The sequence below is a fragment of the Malania oleifera genome, chromosome 12, assembly GCF_029873635.1.
Source record: "Malania oleifera isolate guangnan ecotype guangnan chromosome 12, ASM2987363v1, whole genome shotgun sequence".
Classification (NCBI taxonomy): domain Eukaryota; kingdom Viridiplantae; phylum Streptophyta; class Magnoliopsida; order Santalales; family Ximeniaceae; genus Malania; species Malania oleifera.
The window spans coordinates 33855561-33873664 of NC_080428.1; the positions used below are offsets into that span (position 1 = coordinate 33855561).

The window sequence follows — 18104 nt, forward strand, 5'->3', positions numbered from 1 at the left end:
TGGGAACTTGCTTCCCCAATGAGTCTCCCTACTCTCCGCATCTTCCTTTCTTCTACCTTCTTCTTTTGGTCTGCTGCCGTGGGCACGTAGCCGAGACCGTATCTGTCTTTTACTTCCTTGAGCATTAACGGCCTTCGAATCCCCTGCAAGTACTTCATGAGACCCTTTTCCAGACAGTATCCCTCCTTAATCATTTCGGAAGCCATCATGCATGTTGCAGCGGAAATCCGGGGACGAGGGATGGGATATTCTTCCATTATAGTTGTGGCATTGACAATCTCAAAAGTTCGGAACGAATCGTTCAGTGTTTCCTCTACAGCTTCCACGCAAGGAGTTGAAGTGGGCTTGGTTATCATTACATCTGTCTCACCATACACACAGACTAGCTGGTTTCCCACCACGAACTTCAACCTCTGATGTAACGAAGATGTAATCGTCCCGGTATTATGGATCCAAGGTCTTCCCAACAAGCAACTGTGTGATGGCGTGATGTCCATAACCTAGAATGTGATGTCAAAAACTACCGGCCCGATTTGCATAGGAATCTCGATCGCCCCTATCGACTCCCTACGTGTCCCGTCAAAAGCTCTTACTACCAGGTTGTTTTGCTTGACGTATGAGGGGTCCACCGGCAATTTCTGGAGGGTGGCCATCGGCATAACATTGAGGGACGATCCATTGTCAATCAATACTCATGCTATCATATGATCTCTACATTTGACTAATATATGTAACGCCTGATTATGTCCCCTCCCCTCTAGTGTAATCTCTTCGTCGCCGAAAGCAACATTATTAGTGGTGGCCAAGCTCCCTATCACGTGGCTGAATTTATCGATACTAATGTCTTGAGGGATGTACGCCTGGTTGAGAAGTTTCAAAAGTGCTTCCCTGTGGACTTTCGAGTTCAAAAGCAACTACAGAACGGATATATGCGCTGTCATTTTGTTCAGTTGATCGACCACACTATATTCGCTGTGTTTGATCAGCTTTAGTCTCTTGTGAGCCGTTCGATCTATGTTTCTCCACATCGGACAAGATCATGCCACGTCTTCGATACAGGTCACCCTCTATCTCCCCTTTTGCTGGTCGACGCATAACCTTACTCAGAAGACGACACGTGGTCAGTTGTATGACCTGGTTAAAATAGGTGTCTTTTATCTTTATAGGCCTGTTGCTATAGACAACATAAGAGAGTTCCTATTGTTACCCCAAAGCAACAAGGCCTATAAAAAGGGGCAGTTATAGACACCCCAATTTTAACTAGCCCTTTTCGAGGAGATCTCATGTCAAACCCTCCTACACTTCTTGTGGACCCCACACATCTTTGTAGGTCGCACACTACTTGTGGATCCCACACATCTTTGTAGGTCCTACCCTGCTTGCGAACCCCACACATCTTGTAGATCCCACGCTACTTTTGGACCCCACACATTTTTGTTGGTCCCATGATGTTTGTGAACCCCAAACATTTTTGTAGGTCCCACAATGCTTGTGGACCCAACATATTTCCATTAGGCTCCACATGGTTTGTAGGCCCCACATCTCCTGGTACGCTAGCTCGGATTCCTACATCTGGTGCACATTATCCCTTTTGGTACGCTAGTTCGGATTCTTACATCCGATGCACATTACCCTCTTTGGTATGTTAGCTCGGATTCTTACATCCAATGCACATTACCTCCTTTAGTAAGCTAGCTCGGATTCCTACATCCGGTGCATGCTAGCTCGGGTTTCTATAACCCTCACATTGCTTGTGGGCCCTACATGGCCTGAGGGCCCCACATGGCTTGTGGCCTCCACATCTCCTGGTATGTTAACTCAAATTTTTACATTTGGTACACGTTACCTCATTTGGTACGCTAGCTCCGATTCCTACATCTGGTGCACGTTACCCCCATTGGTACGCTAGTTCAGATTCCTACATTTGGTGCACGTTATCCCCTTTGGTACGCTAGCTTGGATTCCTATATTTGGTGTTGGTTACCCTCTTTGGTATGCTAACTCGGATTCCTACATTCAGTGCACGTTACCCCCTTTAGTACGCTAGCTTGGATTACTATATCCGGTGCATACTAGCTCGGGTTCCTATAACCCTCACACGACTTGTGGGCCCTATATGACTTAAAGGCCCCACATGGCTTGTGGCCCCCACATCTCCTAGTACACTAGTTCAAATTTCTACATTCAGTGCATGTTATCTCCTTTGGTATGCTAGCTTGGATTCCTATATCCGGTGCACATTACCCCCTTTGGTATGCTAGTTCGGATTCCTACATCCAGTACACGTTACTCCCTTTGGTACGTTAGTTCGGATTCCTACATCCAGTGCATGCTAGTTCGGGTTCCTATAACCCCACATGGCTTGTGAGTCCCACATCTTTGGTATGCTAGTTTGGATTCCTATATCCGGTGCACGTTACCTCTTTTAGTACGCTAGCTTGGATTCATACATCCAGTACATGTTACCTCTTTTAGTACACTAGCTCGAATTCCTATATCTGGTGCATGCTAGCTTGGGTTCTTATAATCCTTACACGGCTTGTGGGGCCCTACATGGCTTGAGGGCCCCACATGACTTGTGTCCCCCACATCTCCTGGTATGTTAGTTCGGATTTCTACATTCGGTGCACATTACCTCCTTTGGTACGCTAGGTTAGATTCCTACATCCGGTGCACGTTACTCCCTTTGGTACGCTAGCTCGGATTTCTATATCTGGTGCACGTTACCTCCTTTAGTACACTAGTTCGGATTCCTACATTCGGTGCATGTTAGCTCGGATTCCTATAACCCTCACACGGATTGTGGGCCCCACATATCTTCATTGGGCCTCACATTACATGTGGGCCCCACACATCTCCATTGGGCTCCGCACAGCTTCTTGGATCCCCGTATATTAATTTATTATTATTATTACTATTATCTAATTTGTCAAATACAAGCATGCTTTGTTCCCCTCATCATCACTTACTCCATGTCTTCTTCCCCTTTTTATCATTCATCCCATGCTATGTTCTCTTCATTATTTTTCACCCTATGCTTTGTTTCCCCCATCATCACTCACGCCATGTCTTGTTCCCCTCTTTATCATTCATCTCATGCTATATTTTCTTTATCATTCTTCGTCACATGCCTTGTTCCCCTCTTTATCATTCATCCTATGCTATATTCTATTCATCATTCTTTACCTCACGCTTTGTTCCTCTCATCATCACTCACCTCATGCTTTGTTCCCCTCTTTATCATTCATCCCATGCTATATCCCCTCTATCATTTTTCACCCCATGCTTTGTTTCCCCCATAATTACTCTCTTATGTCTTGTTTCACATGCTTGCCCCAAGTTAAGTCTGTAAATAATCTTCTCACTCTAAGCACAGGGGAGGAGTTTTTCTTGGTTGTAGAAGTTTTCGAATATTGAAGTTTTCTATTGTATGTTTGTGAAGCTTGTCTCTCTCTTTGTGAGTAAGAAGTGAGGTTACGTTTCATTCTCTTAGAAGATCAAGTGGTCGACCGATCTCATTTCCTACCCGTGCCGGGTCCCCTCATTTGAAGAAAGCACTCCGTAGTGTCTCGAGTTAAAGCTCAAGAACCAATCTCGGGAAGACGTTGTAGACTAACCTTTGTAGACTCACCGACAGGAAAAGAATACCGGAGGAGAGGAAGACAAAAGGTAAAACTAATGGACTTTTTCTTCCTGAGTTACATTCTAAAGTGTAATAAACAGAGTATGAAGTTGTGAATCGAGAACTCAAGCCCAAAGTTAGGTTCAACCTTGAACCTAAACCTCATTTATCTCTCTGCGAATTGTTTGAACCTTTGAGCCGGTATGGAACCGGTTTACTATTTTATTTAGTTTGTGATTTTTTTTTCTTTCTTTTAAACGTCTAATAATTCGAAAAACCCATAAAAAAAATCATAAAATGCCAAAAAATCACAAAAGTTTTTAGGAAAAATTCCAAAATATTTTTCAAACTTTGACTTCTATAAGTTTTGTCTTAATTTTATTTGTGCTATTTTGAAGTTCGAGAAAAATATTGAAAAATCGTAAAAGTCACAAAAATGTTTTCACATTTTAAAAAAATCATAAAAATAATTTCAAGGTCCAGGAAATCATTTTTACCTCGAATGAGCCCAAAACCTCCCAAGGTTTCAAAAATGTCATTTTTCCTTAGAAAAATTCTAGAAATTTCAAAATACCCAAGAGTTATTTTTTTGTAAAAACCTATTTTCTTGATTTTCCGATCTCGATGATTGCAAAGAAGAGCGTTGAGCTTTTCGAAGCACAATATGCCTCGGTTTTGAGGGAATGCCTATACGTTTTTTTTTTTTTTTGGGTATTTGTTTTATAATTTTAAAAAGGAGCAATTTTAAATGCTTATTAAATTAATTTTGAGATAATTTTCGACTAATCTGGTACCGTTCGTAAGAATGGGCGCGTAGGGGGTGCGAATACCTTCCCCTCGCGTAACCGTACTCCCGAACTCGTTTTTGGTAACGCAGACCGATTCTACCCGTAATTGAGTAGTAATCAAGTGTTCTAACCACACTACTCCATTACACCATTTTTCCCGAAAATCAAAATTAGATTTTTTATTCGCCTCGTTCCACTTCGGGACGTTGCGACACCTTAAAATTATGTCAATTTAATCAAAAAATTGCCCAATGAAATTTTTAATCAAACAACAACTAAATATGCCTTTTAAATAATGAAATTTTTGAATTGAATTTTTAGGAAAATGTTTTAAAAAATAAAAAATTCTATCAATTGATATGCATGATCCAATCATTTGTAATTTGCATTTATAATTCATTATAATAAATTAATGAATATTTGAATTAATGAATCTAATTCATAACAAACCAATATCCAAATTTTTTATATATTTTAAGCATAGATAAGTTAAATAAATAACTAAATATGAAATATTTTAACTCGGTTCGGTTCTCCTGGTTTTTAAACATTCAAACCAGATACTGAATGGAAAAGTCTTGGTTCTCCCGTTCCATAAACTGAGCCGAACTGATTCACCTACAAAACTGAGTTATTTCAGTTTGGTTCAGTTCAATGCGATTGGTTTTGTCAATTTCGATCGGTTTTGCTACACCCCTACCCATGCGCGTGCACTACCAGTGCTGCCCCTCTGGCGATGATTTTCTGGATGGAGACAGATCAGGGGCTGGGTAGTCCAGTGGGGGTGTTGGTGTATCAAGGGAGCTTCAGGAAATTGGGGATTTAGGGGGGAGTTGGCTGGAAAATTTTCAATCAGAGCATGAGCCTTCTCCAGTGGTCGGGCAATGAAACTTCAGCTGGGGGTCTCTGGTTTTGGCGGTAAGGGAGGTGTTGTGGTTTGGTGGGTGGAAGTTAGGGTTTCAAGTTTAGGAGCACAAACGTAATTTTCAGAAAAGTTGCAGATGAACAGTGTTGGAAATTTCTGCAATTTCTGACTTCGAATGGCTGCATTAGACCCAGCAAAATGGATAAAAATTCGTTAATCCGACCCACATCTCACCTATTTTAACTGATTTATAATTAACCGCTTGCTAAATGAGTCGAATATGATTTTCCATTTTCATATCCCCTTTCTTAGCGGGTCGGGTCAGATTTATCCGGTGGATATCCGCCAACTTGCTTAAAACCCATTACTTATTAACCCTTAAAAGCCCAAGTGCCCACAGCCCATTGCCCAAGTGCCCACACAGCCCACACCAGATGGCCAGAGTCTGTTAGTCCCACACTCCCACTCCCAGGATAGCCCAATCCCAAATCTCAAATCTCAGATAGTTAGATTAGGGTTTCAACTTTCATAATTTTCACTGTTTCAGTTGTGTAGCCAGTAGCCACATCCCAGGAGGGCAGGACCCAAACTGAGACTCCTTCTCCCAATATCCCATCGTCCCACAAGCCACGATGATGACGATGACGATTCCCACTGTCACTGCCGTTGCCAACTGCCACCCACCAACCCACGGCCACGAGCCACGATTCCCTCGCCCAGTCTTCTCTCACAACCTCGCCCAATCACTCGCACAGTGGCCCCAGTCAGCCCTCGCCAGCCACTCGGCCGGTCGGCCAGTTCATGATTCAACTTGAGGCGGATTGCATATATTCTTTAATTTCTGCATTATTTTTCTTCATTGAAGTTTTCCTTCTGTGATCTTGTAACTGTATGTTTAAATTAAACTAGAATTAGACCAAAAGAAGAATGGAGGAATATCTTCTTCCAATGATTCAACTGATATTAAAATTCTGTTTGTGGCATTGCAGTGACTAAAATAATGGATATGTTCTGCCTAGCTAAGGGTTCTTGCTATAATGTTCAATTTTCATCTTCTATTTTTGTTGCAGTGCACTGACCAAAAAAAAATATATTAAAGTATGGAATGACAATGTTTATGCACAATGGTTGTTTTTTGTTTCCATTTTCGATTTTCAACTATTGTGGCAAAAATGAAAATTAAATTTTATGATATTTGTTGTATATTCAATATTCACTTTTGCGTATTAAATCATTCTATATACAATTTTTGATTAAAAAAAAATTAATATAAGATGATCATGTCAATTTAAAATATAATTGAAGTAAAAATATCCATAAAATTGAAAATATAAATAAAAATTCATTCAAAGAAAATATATTCACCCATTTTCCAATGTCACACATTTTCTTGGAGCACTAGAAACTAAGGAAAAATGTAATAATTGAGTAAGATAATTATAATTAATTTATATTTTTATATAGCATTTTACAATTTGTATTCATTTTTGTTTTAATTATTTTATTCATATTTTTTTTAATTATTATTTGATTCAAGAACAAAGATGAACATACTTTCAGTTAAAACTTTTAATTTGTCATAAAATGTTATACATTAAAGAATTTAAAGAATGTGAAAAATAGTAAAACAATATTTCTCAACTGGTTTTCCCCAAAGGAATTTAAGACTAGAAAATAATATTTAGGCTCTATTTAAAATTTAAAGAATAGTCGAAAAAGAAATTTAATATAAATGTATTTTTTATGTTTAGTTATTAAAGAAAGTGAAATAGAAAATAAAAGTATAATTAGTGAGAAAAACTTTTATTTCATGAATTAATTCTTATAATGCACTTCACCCCTTCTAGCTTGTTTCTCTATTTTTCACAATGCATTACAAGGATTAGGGGGAAAAAAATGTCTCAGTCAATAGTGAATTCAATTTATCAAAATGACGAAATGAGTGAAGAAGATATTCGGTTGCCGAATTCATCAAACATAGAACTCACAAATGAAACAACTCCACACGTAAAAACAATTGAATGATTAATATAATTACAAGAAAAGTTAATAACAAACTAATCGCAAGTTTTCGTTTACAACTTAAATAATTATGACAATAAATAAATTAATAATAAAATAACATTTGAAAATAGCAGATTATCCGTCCATCCGCCATGAATTATCCGGCCCGAAATCGCCTAATCCGTCACTTAAACGAGTCGAACATGGATTATGATTTTTTCACCTGATAGTCCGCCTTTTCCGCCACGGATTATCCGACCCGATCCGCATTGCCAGGTCTAGGCTGGTGAGAAAAGAAGGGGGGGGGGGGGAGAGAGAGAACTGCAATCTGATTCAAAAAAGTAACTTCATGTCTAGTACTTATACCCACTGCTAATTAAAACACATTTATGTAAAAGCCCTAGTAAAACAAGAAATTGTAAAATAACCCCAAAGTAAATAAACCTAACTTGAGTAGACTTCTAAAATGACGAGTTTTCCTAAACTAAAATATAAAAACCTAACTACAATATAAACATCTAAAATTCTCCATTGACGGTTCTCCATCAAACTCCCCTTGTAAGAGAAAAAAAGGAAACCTAGATTGACTAGACTCCTAAAATAACAAAAGTTGTCCCAAACTAAAATATAAAAACCTAGATACAATATGAACATCTAAAATTCTCCATCGGTGGTTCTCCATCATTGTGCCCTAATGGTTTTTTATGAATTTAATATATGCAGGTGAAGCACGGGCTTGGCGTGGAGGAAATTGTGAGCTACATTTTGCAGTCTTGGGAAGTGGCAACGGGGAAGAAGCTCCACTGATGGATCACTCTGAAAATTGCTCCAGCGTATGCATGCATTGTATCTTGTTGCATTTGCTTGTGCACACCGTGTCTTTTAAAGTCTTGCACTCTTTCCATCTCATCTTGGCAATAAATTTAAGTGTTCTGTTGGTTACGTTTCTAGTTCTGTTCTTGCAGTTCAAATGCTTGTAATATTTGCTGTGATCCAGATATCCTTTTTATTTTAATTTTGAATTTTTCAACCTTTTCTTCTCACAAAAGTTGCTGCTGAAGACCTCCCAAGTTATTGGGCCAAGGAGTGATGATGGATGTGTCGTAGGCAGGCATGTTCACAAGTGTGCTCTTGATCAGTGTCAATTTGCCTTTGGATGATTTGTCGTACAGGATGCTACCCTCTCAAATTTTTTCCGTGATTGGATCTAATGTTGTTTTGGTTATGTTCTGCCAGCAAGATAGGCTCAAGCAAGTTGTCTCCCCCACCCACACCACCCCCCCCCCCCCCACCCCGCAGCAGGGGCGGGAGGTGTGGCATCAAACCCACCGGGCGGCGATCTTCTCCCCTGATGCACCTCTCGATTAAATCTGAATGCGAACACAGTTTCCATCCGCCAATTAGACATTCGGCCATCCAAGACCCAGGATTTAGGCCCAAGCACACCTCCACGCAAAGATCTCCACTAGGAAGCCCAGGCCCACCTTTGCCAACAAAGATCTCAACTGGGATGAGTCTATTGAGAATCGAACACACGATACTCAGATTTGATTGGCAATGTCTTTTCACCTTGCCGATAGAATGCTCAGTTGCTCCTATTGGAAGAAGTTTGCTCTGTTTCTGAGTCTGGAAACTGCCTGCAAGCAAAGTACTATACCTCTCATCCATTTGGTATAATTCTCAATTCTTGCTTTAGGTGCTGCCAAATAAATGAATAACACCCGCAAGGCTTAGATTGTGTTTGAGAGTTTAAATTTTGAATTTTAAATTAAATATAATATAATTTTATTTTAATCGAGAGAAATTTAAATTTGAGATCAGAACTCTAAGCTTTCAAATACAGGCTTATAACTTTTGTCAAGTACATTGCAAAGGATACCCTAGCCCACCCCATGTTAAGAAATATGGGGCCGGTAAAGTGGGCCATGTTCAATGGGAGGTTCAAGAATTGTTTATTTTGGTTGAATATGAATTTTAAAATAAAAATCACTTGTGTGAAATTAGGTCAACCCAAATCCAATTAGATAAGGGGGCAGCAAAAGAGGTTCTAGCTATTGTATTTTTTCTAAAGTAAAAATATTTGTTAAAATTGTATCTTTTAGGGATCTCTTCTTTAATACTTAAATTTGAAAGTTGGTGGAGGGGGTAAAAATTTCTCTAGTAATGAGTCAAATGCTTCTCAACAAGCAATTCATTTGGTTGCCCTATTAGAATAAGGGTGGTGTGTTTCCCTCAAATCAATACGAGCCTATAATTTAGGAGAAGCTCACAAAAAGGGTGTAGGGCAAAGATGAGGGACACTCACTTTTATTATTGTTGCCATCTCATTCTTTCCTTATCATCTATTTGTACAAATATGATATGGGTCTTGGCTTAACCATTAAAGAGATCCCCCAAAGTCCATCTTGGGTCCTCAAAAGTTTGTTTCTCTTGTCTTGCAAATGGGCATTTGGTTTTATGGATTCTCACATCAACAAATTAACATCCTAGGAAGGGAAAGAGGGAGATTCTTTTAATACCTTTCAAGACCATGCCAACCTTTTTACCACAAAAACTGTCATAGTTAGATGGATGGGACCAACCACCACCCCCCCCCTCCCCCCCTCTCTTTATTTACATCTTCTCCATAACCACCTTATGGAGAAATAATCCACATGAAGCAGTTACAAGCTTTCTAGGTGTTTGAGGATTTCTTGCAACAACAAGCTCCACCCAACAAGCTAAAATCAACCAACATCTCTAGCTCTTTCGAGGAAAGGAAAATAGGTAGATGTTGTGGCATAGCAAGAACATTCGATAACACTTCAAGTGCTGACAAGAATGGTCCGGTTGGAAGACCTTGTTGGCATCGATGTTAATGCAATTTTCCCAACAACTTATAAGGAGAAGTTTAAAAGGATCGATAATTGACTCAAACAAATAATGAAGGAGGTATGCATTAGGATGCACCTTGTTAGCCCTAGGGACCTCTTTTTAGTTGAAAGTGATGAAGGATCCCTTACCGGTAAAGTTTATGATGCATAAGCCTTGACAAGTACATTGACACTGTAAATCTGGTGGTCTTTTTGGATGCTTTAGGACATTGATGCAACTTCGAAGGGCTCGTAACACCATCATGTATAAAATTTTTGTGACCATTTTACAAGGGCATGTGTAGTCTTGGTATTGAGGGCAAAAGCCTCAACCCATTAGCTCCTTTAAGGAGATTAAAAAGGCAGTTTGTTGGACATTTTTTCAACAATCACAAAAATGGTGAAAACCTTGCTCACCTCATGAACTTAGTCAAAAGAGAGAATGAATTACTTAAAGATGGTATGCAATGTTCCACTAATTCCTCCCTAAAAAAATTTTAAAAAAAATCCTAACCAAGGAGTAGCAATGGTAGCCTTTACAGCAATCTTACAATCCAGGGCATTTCTTGTGTCCCTTTGGAAGTAGTTGCCTCTCAACATTAGGTAATTGATGGGTTGTTTGAGAAGTATATCAACCTCACAAGGTAACGAATACTCAAAAGAGTACAATAGAGCTAAAAAGGAAGTCAGTCAAATACATTGCCAAAATCTCATAACGAGAAGTGAAAAGAAAGGATAACCATAAGCAGTTGAATCCAGCCTAAGAGACAAGGCCATATCTAAGGTATCAATATTATACACCCTTGAATGCTTTTCATACTCATGTAGGTTAAGTAGCAAAGTTATGCGACTTGGCTAGGACCGATAAAGGCCCGTTTTTACAAAAACAATATGTAACGCCCTAATTTTTGAACCATTTGTTTTTCCATAACATATTATTACTCTAATAAAACTCTGATACCATAATCTATAGTCAAAGTCAACCCAGATCCATAGGTAGTGGAGATTTACCTATTTATACATACATATCACCTAAGCAGTGGAACTATAACATACTCAACATATATACAATAACTAGAGTTTCACTATCTCTACATATAAACATATAAACTCCAAAAATCCATCATGTCCCTAACTCATCTACTTACCCTGCTACTGGGTAAAACAACCAAACTCCTTAGTCACGGAGCTCGCTCCACTCGTCTGTCGAGGTTTCCTCAAATATTTGTAATTCTAGGGTGAGACACCTTTTAGTAAGGGAAATAAATGAATATCAGTAGTAAGGGAAATAAATGAATATCAGTGTGTGGCAACGTGATTTTGTCATATAATAAACATATACTATAAATAATTTCATTGTAGTATTACTTAAATTGTAGCTGATAATACATGGAAAATCTGTACTTATAATCATACTCATAATGAATTTACATAATATTGAAATCATCTGCTAAATCTGTATAATACTGAAATTATACCCCGGATATCCGTGTATCATGACTCCACCCCTCATGATCTGGGTCGTGCAGCCCGAAGGCTGGACCTAACATGGTTGACCTACCAGGTTAAGTCTAACATAACATACTATGCACGATTGCTCACCCAACCTGGTCTGCCCATCCTACTACACCGCACGCACTTCTAGCGGGTCAATCACACAGTGGGTATCATACTACACCAACTCACTTCTAGACTAATCGGCCACCGACCCACACTTCCTTACTAGTGTGGTTGCAATGTCGGCTATACCCAATATAGTCCGCCCAATCTACTGCACCGTCAAAACCACTGGTCGGCACTCAATGGGTATACCTACTACACTGATCTGACTAGCTAGCTACGATACCATGCTCTTAACGTAAATAACCATCCAGGTTTTAATACTATATAATACATTTCACATAACATATATTTCTATTCATAAATAATATTTTCATATTCCTGTAATAAAATCTAGTTTTCACATTTCCGTGAATAAAAACTATCATTTCATAATTCCTGAATCATAATACCATAATAATATTGATCACGGTATCTGCATCAGCTATTATATCTCGGCATCTGCGCCGGCTATCATATCTCGGCATCTGCATCGGCTATCATATCTCAGCATCTACGTCGGCTATCATATCATAATATATTGGAAATATTCTTTAATTTTAGTAATGATTATCATCGTTCTAAAATCACTGTAATATCATACTTATTCTATGAAGTAAAAACATATTATGATATACTGTTAATACATTCAATTTATATTCATGCCACACGAGTGAGTAATCTATATAATTTTATCCGACCTGGAAAACATAATTTACTGATTTTATATTACTCAATATAAAATCATGATTTACTCAATTCAACATCAGTATTTCTCAAAACTAACTATATCATACATACCATTTCTGAAACATGTACTAAATAATAATAAACATTGAATTTTTTGAAAAACCTGACTTTATCTATTCCCTTACCTGGTTTTCTGAACTACGCTTACAGGGATCTCGAAATTATACTTGAGCACTCACCCGAGCCCTGAATTCCAAAAAAAATCCTACTTACTCAGTTCAACCCTAGAATGCCCAATATTTTAGCCTTTCTAAATCTACAATAACTAAATAACAATTAATCTCTAAATAACCCCCTTATCCTTATTTTGGTGCTATGCCTAGGACGACCTACGAGAAATCCGCTCCGCTAGACTTGTAGAGAATCATCCTTAGATTCTCGTATTGGTGTCCGATTGTCTATTTAACTTAAGATTTAAGAAAAATTGAGGTAAAAGTGAGAATTTACCTTATCCCAGGAGATATGCCTACGTCACTCCTATGACAAATCCGCTTCGGTAGAAATGTCGGTAGCGAGGAATGGAGCCCAGCAGTATTTTCTAATTTTCGATCGGCGCCTGTTTGGCAGAAAAAATCTAGGAGAGTGGGAGAAGAGACGAGGAGAGAGATGAGAGATGGAGAGTGAGAGAACGCTGGGGGCCTCTGTCTGCAGGAATTGAAAGTGGTGATTTCAATTTTGAAATCCCTTAGGCTCAAGAAGCTTCTAGCTTCCTTTGTTTATATAAACAACTTAAATTATAATAATTTTATATTATATTTTATATATATATATATATATATTATAAGCATAAGTGATATATATATATATATATATATATATATAACCATCATATTAACTTAATTAATTCAATTTAATACTAAATAATTAATTAATTATTTTTAAATCACTACATCTTCCTGTAATAATTATTTTTGGGACGCTATATTCTCCCCTCCTTATAAAAATCTCGTCCTCGAAATTTGTTGAAAATAACCCCAAGTAAAATTCATCGTTAACCTAATAAGTTTTGAATTAATCTTTTAAACAAGTCCATTAGAACTAGTAACTAACATAAATTGATAGATTATAAATCATGTTCTAATGCACCTTACTTCAACACTAACACTCAACAACTTCAATTTTCATCTCCAATCTTTCAAAGATCTAACACCGACATAACTTCAAGGTCTCATTATGTTTTTTTTAGTGAGTAGCACAAGTGCAACCTATGATGATGTACTAGATCGAACAAATTCCTTGTTAAGGAAATTTTCTAGTTGCACCCTAAGTTGCTTTAGTCTAGTTAGTGTCATTCTATATGAAGCAGTTGACATGGGTTCTTTTCCTAGCACTAAATTAATATTAAATTCAATCTCATCTTAGAGATAGCCCCGAAAAATCATCTGAGAAGAATATCTAAAAATTCATCACCTATGGGTAAAGAAGTTTGGAATTCGTTAACTCGTATATTTCTTTCATTGCTATTACAACCCCAGACATGTGCCCAAATTATGTCCTTTCACAAGCATTCAAGATGTCAAATATGAGAGCTTGTTAGTTAGAAAGAAAACCCTCACTCCATTAGGATTTTTGAATACTATTTTCTTTTAAAAAAAATAACTAGGTGAATGATCAATAGATAACCACCAATGGTTAACCTCATTTTTAAATAGAGAACTTGCAGTAATGACTCATACTCATCAAGGACCATACCTGTTGGGACATCTCAGCCCAGGATGTGTAATCATTTGCCCGCTAACTCAATTGTATAAAAAACACTTCAAAACTCTCATAATAACTTTATAATTCGTTTGAGTAAAAATTATATGAGCTTCTAAACATTCTCTAAAATTCTAATTACCCAATTCCTTTTTAAGGCCAAACTAATACACAGACTTACACTTTTAAATCAAAGTAAAGTATCATTTTCCTACCAAATTGGTTTCTCAATTTTTCTTGCTTCCAACAGTTTTAAGATTCAACTTCTAGCCTATGTTGGCAAACATTGAAAATCAAAGTATAGTTGGAAAATATCCACAATGAAAAACAAGGATTGCAATTATGGCAAGTTTAAGTCCTGGTATACCGACTTCAAGTCAACCATTACCTTGCTCTAGTGATTGGACAAATATGCAATAAACATGTACCTTGGTTTTTGGTATAAAATACAATACTAATAAAGTTGTTTAGTCAACTATGATCAGTGATTGAACATTTTCTGGCAGCATAAATCTTGTGTGAAATGGACTAGGAAGGAAAGAGTGACATTTATTTATACTAGAGAGTTGCTAATGGTAGAAGAATCAGATTCTGAAGATGGCTTCGAAAGCCACAATCAATTGCAAACAACAACAGAAGATTCCACATTAGGCTGTATACAAATCAAATCCCAATCGAGCCGATGCCTAAGCGCTTAAATTGGTGTCCCATTGCCAAGTAGGATTTGCACAGGTTAGAGTGAAAAGATAAAGTTCCAAGTCCTAACCTATATAGGTTTCCTTCTAGATAGAAGATTGCTAAAGGTCCGAGTATCATTATGATTTTTTTCTTCTAAGTAAGTTGCTAAAAATGATTTTGTTGGATTCTTTGGGTTACTTGGCAATGTGATGCCCATGACATCTTATTCTCATGTTTGTTTTCAGGTTATGGTGACAACATCACTTTCCAGGGTATAAAGAATTCCCACAAAACATAGAAGTCCAATTGCTGCCTACTTAGTATCTAATATTCTTATGGGCATCTTAATTTTAGGATTAAACTATCCCTCCACTATTTTGGCCGAATTATGGAAGTATAAAATTATGTAGCCGATGCACATTCTCATCGACCCATCTTTCTTTTTCCCAAATAATATCGGCGTTCCCCATGGTGACACACTAGGATCGATAAACCTTTTATCTAACAGTTTCTGCACTGTTCCTTTAATTCTTTCAATACTGTCGGTACCATTTTGTACGACGCTTTCGATATTGGTGTTGTCCTCGGAACTAGATCAATAACAAATTCTACCTCACGATCAGGAGGTAATCCCGGAAAATCTTTGGTAAATACATCAAGAAAATCTTTCACTGCTGAGATATCCTCAACCCCTAACTCCCCTTCTAATACTTCCTTCACACAATCCAAATATCCCTAGCAACCCTTTAGTAACAACCCTCTCTCCTAAATGGTGGGTAACAATTGTAGTGGGGTGTGCACACATGACCCCATAAATCTCTACTTCTGTCCTCCTAGAGGTACGAACACTACCTCTTTTTGATAACAGTCTATACTGGCGTAGTTTACTGTTAGCCAGTCTATACCCAATATTATATTGAATCCCTACATGTCTAATACTATAAAATCGGCTAGTAATATTTTCTCCTGAATGCCTATCTCACTACTGATCCAGTTAGTGCGGCTACTAACAAATCTGTATCTAGCAATTGTGTCTCAACTTCAATCGATTTAACATACCCCAACGACACAAACGAATGGATGGCATCTGAGTCAATAAATCATATAATAGAACAATATTCATACTTGTCATGACGTCGCCTGCAACCTCAACATTTCAATGTCAATGCATAGTCCCGTGCCTACGCAGTATTCCTCTGTTGACTGCCACGGGGTGCTTGGATGTTCCCTAGAGCTGGTTTATTTCATTTGTATTTAAGTGACACTCGAGAGGTTTGTGCGATGTGATCAGGTCTACCGCACCGGTAACAAACATTCTTTCCAACTCGGCATTCTCCTGAATGTCTCCGATAACACCTTGGACAAGGAGGGCGTGATGGATTACCCTGTTCAGCCCAATCTCCCATTCTCTGTCTCTAACCTCCACTACCCCCATGCCTTCTCCAAGGCCCCTAACTGGTACCTACCTGAAATCTAGGAGGCGTAGACCTCTTGCTTTAGTTCAAGTTCATAAACTCCTCCACCTGGACATCTCCGGTAGAAAAGTGAATTTATTGATCATAGAAAATTTCCTTAAAACAGTTCCATATCAGGGTTGCTGGTTCGGGCCTTTGTTCTTTAAGTAGCTTTACCGACATCCATTAACGCTTGGCCTCCCTAGTCATTTTCAAAACAACATACAAAACTTTCTGCTTGTCTGTACATGAAAGCACTGCCATCATGTCCTCGATATCCTGGACCCAATTCTCAACCATGAGTGGGTCAACCCCCCTCCAAAAAATGATGGGGCTTCATACATGTGAATTGCTCAATCGTGCAAGTCCGTTCCCCTAAACTCCTAGCCATTTCTGCCATCACCTGCTGGGTGACGCTACGTAATACCACTTATATACTTAACACATTAGGATCCAAAAATAATCTTCTATGACCATTCATTTTATCATCCTCAATCTCAATTTAGAATTCAGTCCTACTACTCAGAAACAAGAGCCAATGATAATATCTATGGTTTTCTTGAAATCGTCACCCTAGGAAAAACACAGAAACAACCCTGGTACTCCTATCTCTAAGTTGAAAAATAGAATCCTAAATTCTCATCTCAGCCTCTAACAATAACTGACTCATTTATCAATCTACCAATCTCCTATTTCCTCAAAATTCATTCTTATACTCTATTCATTCATATACTCTGGTATTGTTTCCATTGCAAACTAAAGTCTATAGAACCTAACAACCTAGACTTTGATACCAAAATATAACGTCCTAATTTTTGAACCATTTTTTTTCCCATAACATATTATTACTATGATAAAAATCTGATACCATATTCTATAGTCAAAGTCAACCCAAACCTATAGGTACCAGGGATTTACCTATTTATACATACATATCACCTAAGCAATGGAACTATAACATACTTAACATGTATACAATAACTAGAGTTTCACTATCTCTACATATAAACATATAAACCCCAAAAATCTGTCATGTCCTTGACTCATCTACTTACCCTACTACTGGGTAAAACCAACGAACTCCTTAGTCATGGAGCTCACTCCACTCGTCTATCAGGGTTTCCTGAAATATGTGTAATTCTAGGGTGAGACACCTCTCAGTAAGGGAAATAGACTAATATCAGTGTGTGGCAATGTGATTTTGTCATATAATAAACATATACTGCAAATAATTTCATTGTAGTATTACCTAAGTTGTAGTTGATAATACATGGAAAATATGCACTTATAATCATACTCATAATGAATTTACATAATATTGAAATTATCAGCTAAATCTGTATAATACTGAAATTATACCCCGGATGTCCATATGTCATGACTCCACCCCTCATGATCTGGGTTGTGCGGCCCGAAGGTTGGACCTAACATGACTGACTTACCAGGTTAAGTCAAACATAACATGCTATGCATGATTGCCCACCCAACCTGACCTGCCTATCCTACTACACCGCACGCAGTTCTAGTGAGTCAGTAACACAGTGGGTATCCTACTACACCGAATCACTTCTGGGCTAATCGGCCACCAACCCACACTTCCTTACTAGTGTGGTTGCACTGTCGGCTATACCCAATCTGGTCCGCCCAACCTACTACACCATCAAAACCACTAGGGTCGGCACTTAGTGGGTATACCTACTACACCGATCTGACTAGCTAGCTATGGTACCATGCTCTTAACGTAACTAACCATTCGGGTTCTGATACTATATAATACATTTCACATAACATATA

General features: G+C 38.0%; 1 protein-coding gene across 1 annotated transcript in view; it reads left to right on the top strand.

Moving 5' to 3' along the window:
- The window catches only part of LOC131144307 (urease accessory protein G), a 49628-nt gene extending 41301 nt beyond the window's left edge, over positions 1–8327 (top strand). The window contains exon 7 of the mRNA XM_058092865.1: positions 8003–8327. Within this exon, the coding sequence (XP_057948848.1) occupies positions 8003–8086 (84 nt within the window). The 3' untranslated portion in view covers positions 8087–8327. The remainder of the gene's footprint in view (positions 1–8002) is intronic.
- The last annotated feature ends 9777 nt before the right edge of the window (positions 8328–18104 follow it).